This window comes from Micropterus salmoides, unplaced genomic scaffold, assembly GCF_014851395.1.
Source record: "Micropterus salmoides isolate LMB-PRFRI ecotype aquatic unplaced genomic scaffold, ASM1485139v1 Ms_hic_scaffold_11, whole genome shotgun sequence".
Taxonomy (NCBI): domain Eukaryota; kingdom Metazoa; phylum Chordata; class Actinopteri; order Centrarchiformes; family Centrarchidae; genus Micropterus; species Micropterus salmoides.
The window spans coordinates 8,986,606-9,001,381 of NW_024040152.1; the positions used below are offsets into that span (position 1 = coordinate 8,986,606).

The window sequence follows — 14,776 nt, forward strand, 5'->3', positions numbered from 1 at the left end:
TTTTCAAAGTGTGAGGCGGGCCTCCCTAGGGGGTCTCCAACTGGTTTCAGGGGAGGCTCAGTGAATGGAAGTGAAACAATATTACATTACTTATGGCATTAGTTATCAAAAGGAGATCATACAGAATAGCCTATGTGTGAGAGTTCAGAGATACAGTAGTTTTTGGGAACTGTTTTCCCCCCATTCACACAAAAAATAATAAATGTCCTAGGACATAACTTTTTTTTAAAAACTATTTGAAGTTATGTCAAACAGCAATATTGGGCTCAAAGGTTGAGTGTCAGTGTCAGATGCACCAAAAAGTTAATATCCGAAACAGATATTCTTTTAAATGTTCAATATGTCTAACTTAAAAAATATATGTACTGACACAATGTTGCTAGAATGGGAGTTTTCTTTGCAACTTTTGACATACCTGTCCCCCTCTGACGCACCTGTCTCTTGCTATAGAGGTGCAAAGTAATTAATTGTTCTGAAATGTTCAATATGAACAGAAGTAGACAGTATATATTAGGTGAAAATTATGTAAATATGATGTGGGCAGCGTTTCAGAGGTTTTAAAAGGGTAACTTGTACAAGTTTGTTTCAAGTCATCTGATTTATATGTTTCTGTATTGGAATCAAATACACCTGAATTTAAGCAGACCACAGCCTTCTGTTATCCATGAACACACAAAATAAACATATCATTCACCTTTGAAATTTACAGATCTAATTTGGACAGATTATAAACTTAACAAATGTATGAATCAGACCTTGTATCGGCTGTAAAGGTCCTCAAGATCTTCTGGTTCTGGTGCCAGAAAGGACAGACCTGTCTGAGGTCTGGAGGTCAGTATTGCTGGCATTTCGTCCTGTGAGTGACAATAACACAACAACATTTCACATGCAAGTTATAAACTATTGTATTTTACACATCAGTGATGAGCTTGTATTGTACCCAACAAACAGAAATGTATATTTATAGTAACGTTACAAACTACTTTCAGATCAGGATCGAAGGATAGCAAAAAGATAACTTTATGGAAACATTCCCAAAAACAACAACTGAATGCTAGGTTTTTACATTGCACTAGACAACACTAACCTTAGCTTAGCTACACTTAGCTCGTTAACAACTAGCTAACTTAACCGCTCGTAAAAACACAATCCGACTAGCCTACACGTTACAGATAACAGCCGTTTCAACGCATCGGTAAACATAAAAACATCAACATCAATCTTTGGTGGATACAGTTTTATAAAACCTTCAACTTAATTTAAACACACTGTTTGTCTTGAGCTCTACTAAAATCATGCTAATGCTAACAGCTAACTTGCGTGACATATCAACTGCAATGAGTAGAGAATGAATTGGCAGGTTTACGTTTCTGCAATTTCAACGAACTAACAACGGGTAAAAGATAGCGACAAAAAACACATTGACAGCAACACTCAAAAATGTGTATTTACAAAAGCCTACCACAGAAACTCTGTCAATTAGTTAGTTGCAAAACAGGAAACAATCTTCCTAATTCATACCGGGCTCTTTTCAACAGCTACGATGTCCTCCATGTTGAAATATGCCTACCAACTGACGTTAAAACGTAATAAGACGTAATACGTAAAACGTTGGCAGAAGGTTGTATGGGGAATGGAGTTCTTATTCGTCTTCTTTAAGCTGCCATTAATCTACTTATAAGGTGCATAACGCCACCTACTGTACCGGAGCATGTAGTTAGAGATATTGTCCCTGAACTACTTTCATCGAGATAAATCAAGTTAAAAGCCAGAGTTTCCTTCAAGCCTAACTGACTATTTGTGATTACATTTTTTACTTATCTGATTGCAGATAACTGTTATCATATATTGTGTTTAAAATGTGTAAATATTTAAACATCTACATAGAACGTTAATTGCATATTGATTGTATATAGTGTGTAGGCTATATATTTTTACTATGTAGAATCTTCTCTTCTCTTGCTAAATAAGTTGACACAATGTTGATTCTCATCTTGTAATTGATCTAGCCCATTTTTACCTCAGAAGGCATTTTCTTCTAACATGTAATCAAGACCGACAAACTGTCAGATTTGACACCACTGTTATTAGTTTGAAATTGTTGTACATGATGATCTCTTTCTTCACCTCTTCTCTGGACATTTGGTGCCTGGTATGTGCACCGTAATCTTTCCACCATCTTCGTTACCTAACTTCAAAATAATTGAATAATTACTGCTGAAATTAGAATTCTCCTATTCCTCAGCAATTTAGCGCTTTGTTTTTCCAATTTCCATCTCCAATGGTCACCTGAACTCAACAGAAGTGGCCCTTTTCATCACTGAGCATAAGAATAACTTTCCATTCCTCATTCAAGTTCAAGTTCAAATTAATTTGTCCCTGATTGCAATAGGTTTTGCAGCATAAGTTCAACATAGAAAACAAACGTAAAATCACTTAAGAGTCACACAGACTCAGCAACACTGCATCAATGAATAAGCAGTATCATCAGAACAGCATGAACATCATTCTACAAGTTGGTCTACATACTCATGATGGGTAGGCCTAATGTCTATGGATATCTGTTAGTTTTGACTGAGGGGACCCTTAAGTGGGTGACAGAGAGTAGATTGAAACTGTAGATGAAGAGAGCTCCCCTGACACATACTCGTTTAACCTCGCCATCTATGAGTAACTTGCTAAAACCCACCAAATACACATTTTCCCATCTTTAAAAAAATATATAAAGGTAAAAGAATGAATGCCAAAAATTATAGAATGACATACAATTTTTATGATTTACATGAAAATTGAGAGTTATTTTATTGTTTTTATACAACTTCACCACAGGCAAGTGTATATCCCAAAGAGCCTTGTCTTGTGCAAGTGGGTGTGCATAAAGTCTTCACACATCTGCACACCACTGCAGTTTCCATTCAGAGCTCAACTGTTAAATGGTTGATTAATATTGAAGATAGACGACTGGATTAGAACTGTAACCTTTCCCGTGTGTGGGAGCGCACATGGAAAAAGTGGGTCATGTGTATCAGCAATTCATTGGCCTGTCAATCCTTACGTGGGAGGATCGTGGTTTGTTTAAAAGGCATCATTACATCATGGTCGGTCGCCTCAGTTGAAAAACAAGGTAAAGTGAAGCCTGCATGAAGAAAAGAACTCTGCATGTGAATTGTTATTCTAGATGAAATTGAAAGTTCTTTCTTGACCTTAAAACAGCATCAGACACAAGTAAGGTCCACCCACAGTAAGGTCCACTTACTCGCTTGTACTGCAGCTTTTGATCACATGGTCTTCAACAGCAGATACATTTTTCAGAGCTTCTTGTTCACGTTGGCCTAAGAGTTGAGCATAACAGTTACTACCGTTACATACCGCTTCTTTGAAACAATAAAACAATCTCAAATAACTTGCTTGCGAAACAGTCAGAATCTTTAGGACCAGCAAGTAAGTGGATCTTGAGTGGAGATTGTTTTGTCGATCACTGTTTCCAAGATCAAGACTGAACTGTCAAGCTCAATTTTTAAGCCAAAACGAACGAGTTGTCCCAAAAATGTTCAGAATTATGGAGTACCTGCAGTGTCCTGAAAATTGAGCCTGCTGATGAAGACTGTGATTCAGTCGAAAGCACCAGAATGTGTGAATAACTGGAACTTAAATGGAAATTGTTCTCACATCTGAAAACAAGTCCTTGTTCTCCTTTATTCATTAAAAGAACAAAAGTACCACATCCTGTTACTGTGCTTTCACTTTTGAGCCAAAACGACAATACATTAGACCTGCGTGTGCTTCATCTGTTGCACTCAAAGGAGGTAACGTCTTCTTTTGTCCCGAGACATGCTGAAAATAATTTTGTCTGACAGGCAATGGATGTTTCTCTACTTTATGGTTTCAGGTACAGTATATAAAGATTTTTGACTTGCAGATAAAAATGTGTGTGTTTGTAAAAGGGATCCTTTTTTGAATCGTAAATATTCTGTAGGCTCATTTGCAGGAAATTCCAAATTATTTCTCAAATGAGGAGAGACAGTTGATGCTATTTTCCTTCTTAGCAGTGGTATTGCGGTGTATGCACAAATCCTGTATTGGTGTATTTTTCAGACATGTAACAACAACAACAAGCTTCAAGTTAGATGAAGAATTGAACAATTGTTGTCTGATTCTTAGTTGCTCAATTTGTTTTAGTTCCATGACAAAACTAGGCAGAGAGAACCAACCAACTTAACTTGATGTTAGTGGACAGAGACAAAATATTTTTTTATATTTTGTCTCTTAAGAGACAGTGTAAGGGAAGACAGGTGACAAGAGAGAAAGAGAGAGAGGTATACAACAAAGATCACCAGCCTGAAGTGATTAAAGGATGTTGTTGCAGTTATGTGGTTTGTGCCTTAACCTGCCTCAGATTTTATAATAATCGCTGGGTGTGAAACTGACTGAGCATCAGGCCTTCACATTCTCTCTGTATCATTATTTTATCCTCGATTACTTATACCCTTTGAAGATCGTGCAGCAACTCTTGGCTAACTTAATAAAACAATGTAAAGAATTTGTGGCAACTTTTACTTGACAGGTTTTTGGTAAATCCTTGGCTGTTGTGTTTAGGGGAATGGGAACCTCAACAACTGACTGCTGAAGCCAACATACAGTGGATAAAGACACATATCCTCCTACTAGATGCTTAATACAAAAAGAAAAATTGTACTGATGCTGTTAGGAAAATTCCAAGCCCAACTATTTCCTTTAAATATTAAGTCTGAACAAAAGTTTGGCAACATGCAGTTTCTTGTTCCACCTGAGCGGTAAATCTCTTTGTGTAGATTTGGATGTTTATTTTTTGGGTCCAGTGACTGCAAAGTTGGCATGACCCCAAACTTCAGTCTATAAAACATCCCCTCAGAAGTCATACGTTTTATATCCATATACTTCTCCTGTCTGTTGTTTTGGGGCATGGCTTGACCTACCTGTGAATTTAAGGTGCTCAATAGATGGATCAGTATTTTCCAGCTGTCTGAAGTGTAGAATAAAAGTGGAACTGCAGCAATCATATGATCATAAATTCAAAATTGTGTTCTTTATTAAGCTGAAAATTGGTTGGTCAAATTCCGAGATAAAAACCATAAACTCATATTGCTTCAACCCTGTCAGTTGCTGCCTGTGGCTATATTCACAAGCATCATAACACGATTTTAATAGAACCACCCATGTGGAGGTTGAGCATTACTGTGAGACACTGAGATTATTACGGTTAACCAACTTCCTGATATTGTTTTACTTTGATGGCTGTTTTTCAGGTACTTGCTGCCTTGTCACAGTCCACCAGCCTCCTGTGCTTACCACTGCTCTGGGTGATGATGTCATGATGCCGTGCCAGCTCAACATATCCCACAGTGAGAAAATGGTGACCTTACCGGTTCTGTATTGGGTGTACGTAACACAGGGCCCTGTGAGAACCAAAGTGTGGTTCCCCTCTGGGAGATATGAGGGACGTGTAGACCTTCTGGACAACAATGCAAACTCTTCAAACAAGTCCATACACCTCAAGAATGTCCATTGGGCCGACAGCGGGAAATACCTCTGCAAACTCTCCATGACCACACAGAAGGCTAAAAGTTTCAGGAAGATAGGAGATGGAACTTTCCTGTTGGTTCATGGTAAATACAAGATTTTAGATTATTCGTTTCCAGTTTATTGCTGTAAAGGTGGTACCAAATGAAATATACGTCAAAGGGAGAGAAAGACATGAGAATATTTTAACAGTCTGAACATCTGCATGTAATCTCAGGCTTTTGGTTCAAGTCCAGACAATTAGACAAAGGTTGGTTTATCTGGATGATTAAGAAAATCTGAGGGGCAGTACAAATCATGAGGTACCTGTACTCAAGTTTTTCTATTATATGCCACTTTACACTGCTAGAGGTAAAAACTGTACTTTTTACTCCCCTATGTTTATCTGACAGCTTCAGTTACTAGTTACTCTGCTTTGCAGATTCAGATTAACAATACAAAATACATAAATAAATTATGATAATATTACATCAATGAGACTTTATTGGACCCCAGGGGAAATTCACAAGCTATCAGGCCTATGTAAAGTAATACATAAAATAAATACAAATAAATTAAAATTAGCCCAACCTTTGCCAGCTGCAACATTAAAGCTATTAACACATCAATAATAATCAAATAATGTGATGTACATTATTCTGAAATGAGTTGAAAAATGATAATGAGTAGGCTAGTGCTTTGTGATGTTAATACCTTTGTACTTTTACTTAAGAAACATTTTCATATAGTGTGGTATTAATTTTGCTTAAGTAAAATGTCTGAGTAGGCTACTTCTTTTTAAGGCCTAAGTCTTAGTGAATTTATTCTTAAATAACATTTACATGGCTATCTGTATCACAATGTTATTAGCATTACTTGGGTTTAATACTAAAGGAAATTTAGGGTTGCTACCCCTCCCTTAAAATATGGAATCGTCCCATATTTGAGAACTAAACAGCGCTTCCCGTTTTGAATCAATAAGGGACTTGTCCTTTTCTCCCCCTGACTGGGTAATACTCGGGGCCATTGTTGATTTGATTAATACCGTCAGGTTCAGGGCCAATCGGAGTCAGATGAGGGCGCGTCTCTTGGCAGGGGCTCGAGTTGATATAACAGCTAGTAGGCCTACGTGCTCCAATACTGCACACAAGTCTTTCCAATCAAATCGTATCTAAGCATTTGTTTTAGCCTATTTATAGTTCATAAGTTATGGACATGTTGATTTAATAAGTTAATAAAATACAGTTCATATCCTATTTTTTGGTGGTTTCACTGTCATAGCTGTGTATTCAGCTATGACAATATGAACACTAGTCTTTTGAGCTGTGATAGAGAGTTCATCTGTTCACACTGAATACAATAGCAGATAGCTTATTACAATGTCCATTGGTATCAATCTTAATCCTTTCCTGAAAACATGTTTTAAGTTATGATATGATATATATATATGTATATGTGGCCCCCACTGCGGTAGGTGTCCCTTATTTTTCTGCATTGAATGTGGCAACTCTAAAGGAAATACAATTAAAGTTTGTGTAATTGAGTCTTTGCAGTCCAGTCAGGGATGAGGATTTGCAGGTTATAGTCAGCTTTCTGCAATAACCTTTTTTCCAGTGTCTTTTACTCGTGTCACATGTCATTTGTACTCTATCTATGCATTTTGCTTTTTTTCATAAATGACTTACTTCTAAAAAACATTTAATGATTTTCATGATTTTAACCCTTTCAGTGACAGTTTAATTGTTTGAATTGTTAATTATTTAATACAAAAAAAGTGAATTATTTTCCATAAAAGAAATAGTAGGAGGATGGTTCTTTGGTGGTAATTGGAGTCTTGGATATGACAAATATTACCAACAAAATTGATTTGATTGCATTAGTATTTTTATGTAGTGTCAAATACTCCCTCACTTGTATTTATGAATAATCATTCAGTCTTTCTTTGACACATCCAATACTCTAATTATCACTAAAGCCCCATCCCCCTACTATTTATTTTATGGAAAATAATGATTTTTTTGTGCTTTTTGTAATAAATAATGAAATAGTTCAAGTAAATAAACTGGAATTTAAAGGGTGAAAATCATTAAATGTTTGGCAGTTTTGAGCAGGGTAGAAGTTTTTGAAGTGAATTATGAAAAAAGCAGAAAGAAATATTATTTATTTTATGTATGCATGTACATTTTTACCACAAAGGTGTCCAGAGGGTGCAAGATTTGAGGAGGGCATAAGGGATAATTGTATGTAAAATAATTCAAACAAAAGGTGTAGTAAATCTCAAACTGAAATAAACAAATACGTCTGTTTTCACAGCGGAACAATGCAAATTCAAGATAAATTTGCACAAAGAGAAAGAAGGTGTGCTCTTTCATTTGCCGAGCCTGTTTTCTAACTGCAGCAATCAGAAAAGGCACTATTTATATATCACTAATACAATTAAAATAAGCCAGTCTCTGATTGCTGACAACCTGCATGCAAACAAGTATTTAAAAGGTTATTGCAGAACATGTGAACAGTTTGTCCAATTTCTAGCCTTAAGCTAATTTCTTAAGGCAAATAAAAAATCTTTATTAATATCCAGGTTTTCAGTGTGAATGAAAATAAAAATGTCTCCATGGTAGCTGGAAATTGCAGTGACAAAAATAGAGGACTGAGAAGAATTTTAAGATAATAGACAAAACCTTCAAACCTTGTGTTTGAGTGTTCTTTCTTATGCCGTGTTTCTGTCTGTATCTCTTTTCAGACACAATGATGTTTAACCTCACCAGTCACAATGACTCTCTGCTCTGGTGTGAAGTAAACGTGACCCAGGATCCTCGATTAGTTTTGTCCATTTTTCATGATGGACACAAACTCCAAACTGTTGAATCTGCTCTAGGAGAGAATGTCACAGCTCTGCCCTACGTCACGCTCTCTGAGGCTGTTTCTCTGAGGAGCGCTGGAAAATATGAGTGTCAGCTGCACCTGAACAAAGATCTGATAACAAAAAGCATCTTCCACTACCATCCATCTGGTAATTATCTGTAATACTAAGTCCTTTCTTTTGAGTCATTTTTTTTATCAATTATTCTAGTCTACAGTTTTCATTACAATGGAAGTTTATGCCTTTACCAAAGGAAACCAAGGCCTTAAGACCAAAATAAAATTCCTTGAATATGTGAAGGGGGCCTGTTCAAGCTAAACAGTATGATCCTTTAGCTGTACTGCAGATTATAAAACAAAACACTCTCTTACCCAATTATGTCATACGTGCCCTGCAGGCTCAAACACAATCTTCACATTAACTCTGACATATGTGGTTCCAGCATAATTTCAGTTATTTATTCCCAACATCTGGACATATCCACTAACATCTGCAAGAAAGCTTGTCTTCCCATTCTCCCTCAAGACTTTCAGCTAAAAATGTCAAGCATGAAAACATCAGTGAGCGTTATTTTAAAACTGCAGGCAGTTTTATGTTTAAGATGCTTCATTACCAAGAAATCATGCAATATGTCAACATTAAAGTGAAGACTCACAATATGTAAATGTTTTCTCCCTAGAAGAAGATGGATATGCTAAAAATGTTTCTGTAACATGTCCCACAACTACCTCTGGTGAGTCTGCAGCAAGCGCTCACTTTCTGCTGCTTTTGCTGTTTAGGAAAAATGTTGGCTGCATTTTCTTTGCCTTTTGTCTTTGTTTTTTTTTTGTAATTTGGTCATTTCCCCTTTCATTTCAATTAGCTTCTACACAAGAAAGGATTTCAGTTAATCCAACACTGCATCAATGTGTGATTTAATTTTAGGATTATACTTAATAGCAGTGGTTTTGTGTTTCTCAACGCCAGGTGTGGAGATGTTTCCAGAACCATGGGCCATGTATATAGGTCTCCTCCTAGTGCCCATCACCATCCTGCTGGGCCTCGTAATTACCCTGCCTATGTGCAGAAGCTGAGTTTGTCAACATCTGGCTGGAACGGAGATACTTGGCAATGAAAATCCAGGCTGTCATCAGAGAAAAGAGACATGTCTCTCCGATGCATTTTCAGGATCAAAGGGACCAGCCGCAGTCAATTCAAGTTAAACCACTGTCAAATATTTACCTGCATCTGAATTCAGAGGCGGCAGCCTTCAAAGTCCTAAGGCATTGTAATGGTTCCACAAGGCTGTCCCATGTTAGAAATGTTGCTCTCTTTCCCTCACATTTATAGGACACATTCAGCTCTCAGAATCCCAAAATCCATTTTGAACCGGTCAGTTGTTTCATGATGCATCCTGGCAGTCATTGTTAACTCCCCGTGCAAGTTGCCCTGCTTTGACCCCAGGCTTCGACACCAGTTGATACAACTAGTGTGGCAGTATCATTGGCTCACAGAACATCTGATGTGGGGTGCACATTTAAACACAGGCTGCAACAAAGCCGTCCCAACAATTTATTGATAGCACTGATGGATGGATGGTGGATGATTTTCTTGTGTTCTGCATTATTAATCCATCCACAATCTCGGCAGTTCTGTAAGCTTCTGGATTTCCTAAACAAAGAAATATCTGTTCTTTCTTTGTGTCTAACTAGGAGTCTATGGTGGGTGGATGAAGATAAAGCAAGGCACGGTGGCTTGTGATTAAAATGTGCCTCCCACATCAGAGCCAATGCTACTTTCAACTGTCAATAACGTTTAAAGTTGGGAAATATCACGGGACTACGTCATATTTACCAGGTGCTTTCCTTTGAATGATTCATCAGTCACTGGTGTATATATCACATGAAGTGTGGACTGTTTTCCAGAAACACTACTGGGGCATATAATGTAAATCATGTAAACTGTGTCAGCCCCTGAAATGAATTGGGATGCAGCAAGTGATGATATGACAGCATCAAATACATCATGATGTTTTTGGCATTGAAACATGCACGTCAAACATTTTGGCAAAACGTGTTAAAGGCATTAAAATAATCTCATTGATGACTCTCATTGATGATTTTAAAGTGGAGGGTCCCTGTGACTAAAGCACACCACAAAACAATGTATGTCTCTGTAATATACTGTTTATTAAGACATCATTGCAAATCACTTCTTATTCCAAATACTTAGAGGGATGATCTGCATCTATTGTTTCCTTTGCCTAACCACAACTTCTGCAATAATTTGTCTACCAATTTAAAATGCATATCAAAAAGAACAAAGTTATTTCTCTAATTTATGCATTCTTACTGCTCTCTGGTTGAATGTACAGACTCATGTTGATACTAGTCATACGTTTTGTTTTAGAATGTTGTTTTTTTTATGTCTTCAGCAGAAATCTGTAACCTCAGTTTCTCCTTCCTCAGAAATCTGTTCTTCTGGTTCTCTTTCCCGTTTTCACCATTAGTTCCTCCACAACCCTTTCTATTTCTAACGATGACTGAAGCTAGTTGCACAAAAGAGGCAAGCATTTTTTTTCTTTTACATATTAAACATTTGTGAATCATTTATGTGATAACTAGAGATATACCCACATGGCATTGGCTTAACATAAAGCATAAACCTAAACAACAATTAATCAAATGAGCAAATCTCAAAAGCAAAATCTGTAGCTAAAATAGACTCAACTGACCTCTTAAGTCAAATGCATCGTCTATCAGTGCATCAAACATGATTTTTGTATAAGAATCACTGAAGATAAGTTTACATTTGTGAATGAGTGAACAAGTTTATCTTACTGGATGGCACCTGATACAGAGATTGCACTATTTTGGGTTTTCTCTGTTATGTACAGAATGGTTATCACAAAGAAAGTAATTTTAAGACTGGAAGTCAGATACTGTAGCTCAGTTTAAGACTGAGCTCACTAGTATCTTACATTAGTCTTAATAAATTCTGGCAGCCATTTCTGGATTATCTTGCTCGATATGACACTGCATCTGATCAGCAATATACTCTGTTTTGTGCCGTCCACCTCTGTTTTGGAGAATTTGTGCCAACATGCGATGTGTGAGAGATACAGCAGTGTAATCAATTATTTTCTTGTTTGTTTGTTTATTGTCCCTTTTACTCTTTATTTTGTTTTCTGTCTCTGTTTTCATCCTCACTTGTTCTGTTGCAGTTAATCCATATATTTAAAAAGATGAAAAGGGATGCTGGTGGAATTAAGGACAGGAAGGTCACCCACACACACGCAGGAATGGTGCATTTGTCAGGGAGGGGACAGGGATGCAATCTGCAAAGTAATCCTCACTACTGGCATAATGAAATGGCCAAATCGAGAGATCAGCACACACACGCTCAGTGGACTGATTCATAGAGCAAGTCTGTGAAACTGTGGTCATGTTACATGTGGTTGTATGAGGGTGTGTAAATGATCCTTCCTGGCTGTTTATGTGGTTTAACGACTGAGAAAGAATGCAGAAGAAGAGTGGGTTTGAAACCTGACAGTTTAAAATGATGAGGAAAGTAAATGAGAAACCTTCCATGTGTCACGTCTGACACATGGAAGGTTGTCTTGTCTGTTTGCTAGATGTCAATTTATGTTCTCTGCCAGTTTTGGTCATTCTGCTTTAGTCTCTGTGTAGCCTTTATGATTATTCATCTGCATCTTTAAGTTACTTAGTATCTGTCTTGTCTCGTATCTCAGTTCCTAGTTTGGTGTCTTAGTTCTTAGTCCTGTACTTTAGTGTTCACTCCTGGTCTGTGTACTTCTGCGTTTTGCCCATGTCTAATCTGAGTTCTGTTTTATCTTTGCTTCAGTCTGTCTTCCTTGTTGTTAGTGTATTTGGGATCTGTCTGCTTGTGTCTGGATTAGTTTGTGGTTTTTTATTATTCTGATCTGTTACTACTTACTTTGATATGGTCCATGTTTAGTGTTCAGCAACTTGTGTTATGTCTGTTCCCCCTCTAGTAATCTGCCTGCCAGCCAGTCTCTCTGTTTTCCCCTTCTGTCTCTCTGCCTGCCTTGTTAGTCCTGATACCTGTCACCTGTGTTGCTCCCGCCCTGCTCGTTAGCCCCTGTGTATATATATTTGGTGTTTCTCTTCAGTCCCTGTCCTGTCGTTGTTGTGTGTTGTTTGAATGGTGTTCTGCTTGCTTTGGAGTTACGTGTACAGTTGTGTTGGATCTTGTCAGCCACCATTATTTGTTTTTCCATGTTTTGGATTAAACCCTGGGACAGAATCTCTGCTCTTGTGCCGCGACTTCCAACCTCAAAGGGTTCCAGGTGCATGGTGGTGCATGAAGCCGAAAGTGAAACCATGGCTGACCGTGACAAAGTGTACACACAGTTGCACCCTCAGCAGTGTTTTAGGTGTTAATTAAAAGGATGTCAGTTTAACTGCAACAACTGACAGAAATGGCCTACTTTACTAGTTCTGTGTACCCCTACATCAGTTGGTAACCCTCAAGTCAGTCAATGTTGTAGGTTATACTTCCTAATGTTTTGGCTTTTTAACAATAACTTTTATGCAGAGAAGGCGACTTTATGAGATTCTTTACTGTAGCCAGCTACCCAATACGCCTAACATATTTCCACATCAGTGTACATGCAGAACAGGTTTTACTATATGACTGTATGTATTATTTTAATTTAAATACATGCAAATATACTTTTTGTTGCCTTTTAGTTTATGGTTTACCATTTACAATGTGTGCATCCATGGGCACTGACAGTTTTTTGTGACGTAATTCAGCTGCTACTTGTGAAGTCGGGGTACATATATTTTCTCCGAGTTCACAAGTAGGAAATCCGATTTCAGGTGGCGTTCCAGGATAGTTTTTCTAGTTGGAGGTCGGAAATTTCCCAGTTCCGAGTTGCCTAGAATGCAGCATTAGTGTCTTGGGCTCTCTTCTGTGTGTACTCATCAGAACCCTGACACCGTGTAGTTATGGATTAATTGGTTTTATGTTGACTAACCCTTTTGAAATTCACCAGAGAGCCACTAAATGTCAGCAGTAAATGTGAAATTAGCTAAAGCAGTCGAAATATACTGTATATGTATACTGTACCTTACAATTTGTTAAATATTAACAAAAATACTGTATTAAACATGGATATGAATCAACAGGCCTCTGGACAGACATGTAATTTATTTATTTTTTTCTTCCAAAGGATGAATCAGATTATACAGAAGCAGAATTGCACAACTGTTAGCTCAAAGGACATGAGCTTGACAGTGACACTGACTTGTGATTACTGTAAGCAGTTACAGTATAAATCAATGTGTAACACAGCATAATGTATATAGACATAATGCATAATGGACTAAGTTGCAAAATCAATATCAATATATTTTTTAGCATCCAGTGAGTCAGATAGGTTCATTAAAGGGCCTTTAGGCCTATGTTCTTTTTCAATGAAATCACTTATTAATAATTGACTGTAACCTCGCATAGAAATGAACCACACTCCACATGTTGCTTGGAACAGCCATTATTCTGCTTCTTGTGTGAAGGAATCAGGTCTTTGTTTTGAAACCAACAAAACCGACACAGAGTTGGCTTTTATCCTATTGGACAGGTAAACTAACATTACTGCAAAGCACGTGACATATGTTATGCTTTAGTTGGCTCAAATTAGATAAGGTGACATGGAGGCTGTACACACTGGCTGTAGATGTTATGAATGATTACTCTGGCGATCCTTGTAGTTTATTACTTGTGGTAAATATATATGAAATTGTAGATATTTTATGACCTTGTAACTCCCCAAGTATTCCCATCATAAATTGTTATATGTTTTATGTTTATGTTATGTGTTTTAATGTCTGCAACCTTGTTAATTGTGCTGCTGCCTGTCTTGGCCAGGACGCTCTGGGAAAAGAGATTTTTTTATCGCAATGAGTTTTCTTTCTGGTTAAATAAAGGTGAAATAAAAAAATAAAGGTTAATTTGCCGGCTAACGCCGAGCAGTTGCTGATAACATACAGTGCAAAATATTAAAGTTGTATGGCTTTCCACATTACTTTACAGCTTACATTACAGCTAACGCGATCCATACTTTCCTGTGTCGGCTATCACCAATATTATGCCAAAGTGTTGATTTTTGCCTGCAAGAAATGATGTAATGATACAAAGCAAATGTGGAGTGATTTGTTTATACTAGCCTATAGTCAGTCCCTTCAGGATTTGGAGGGGCTTTTTTGTGATTGTTGCAGCCTAAAATACCTGATTTTGAGGCAGCTTTTCTAAAGAAAATTGTGTTAAATGTTGCAATGTTTTGGGGCATTTTTTTTGCAATAAAATTGTAGGAATTAGTGAAAACTGCAAAGGTAGATTGTGCTATTTCTA

The 14,776-nt window shown here is 37.3% G+C and overlaps 1 protein-coding gene across 2 annotated transcripts; it reads left to right on the plus strand.

The window, feature by feature from the left end:
• Window positions 1-3,757: 3,757 nt before the first annotated feature.
• Window positions 3,758-14,614, plus strand: LOC119897176. Of its 2 annotated transcripts, XM_038710760.1 has the most exons (5): window positions 3,758-3,889; window positions 5,286-5,645; window positions 8,282-8,551; window positions 9,081-9,134; window positions 9,368-14,614. In XM_038710760.1, exons 1-5 carry the CDS (start codon window positions 3,832-3,834, stop codon window positions 9,472-9,474), a joined length of 849 nt encoding a protein of 282 aa, XP_038566688.1. In that variant the 5' UTR covers window positions 3,758-3,831; the 3' UTR covers window positions 9,475-14,614. The 2 variants fall into 2 exon arrangements, with proteins under 2 accessions (XP_038566688.1, XP_038566689.1); XM_038710761.1 differs by lacking the exon at window positions 9,081-9,134.
• The last annotated feature ends 162 nt before the right edge of the window (window positions 14,615-14,776 follow it).

What these genes read in the sequence shown, in the direction of transcription:
- LOC119897176 (XM_038710760.1), top strand. Translation starts at nt 3,832, where the DNA reads ATGCTGAAAATAATTTTGTCTGACAGGCAATGGATGTTTCTCTACTTT. An exon ending in TCTCTACTTTATGGTTTCAG is followed by an intron (nt 3,890 to 5,285) that starts GTACAGTATATA and finishes GCTGTTTTTCAG; the next exon opens with GTACTTGCTGCCTTGTCACA. An exon ending in CTTCCACTACCATCCATCTG is followed by an intron (nt 8,552 to 9,080) that starts GTAATTATCTGT and finishes TTTTCTCCCTAG; the next exon opens with AAGAAGATGGATATGCTAAA.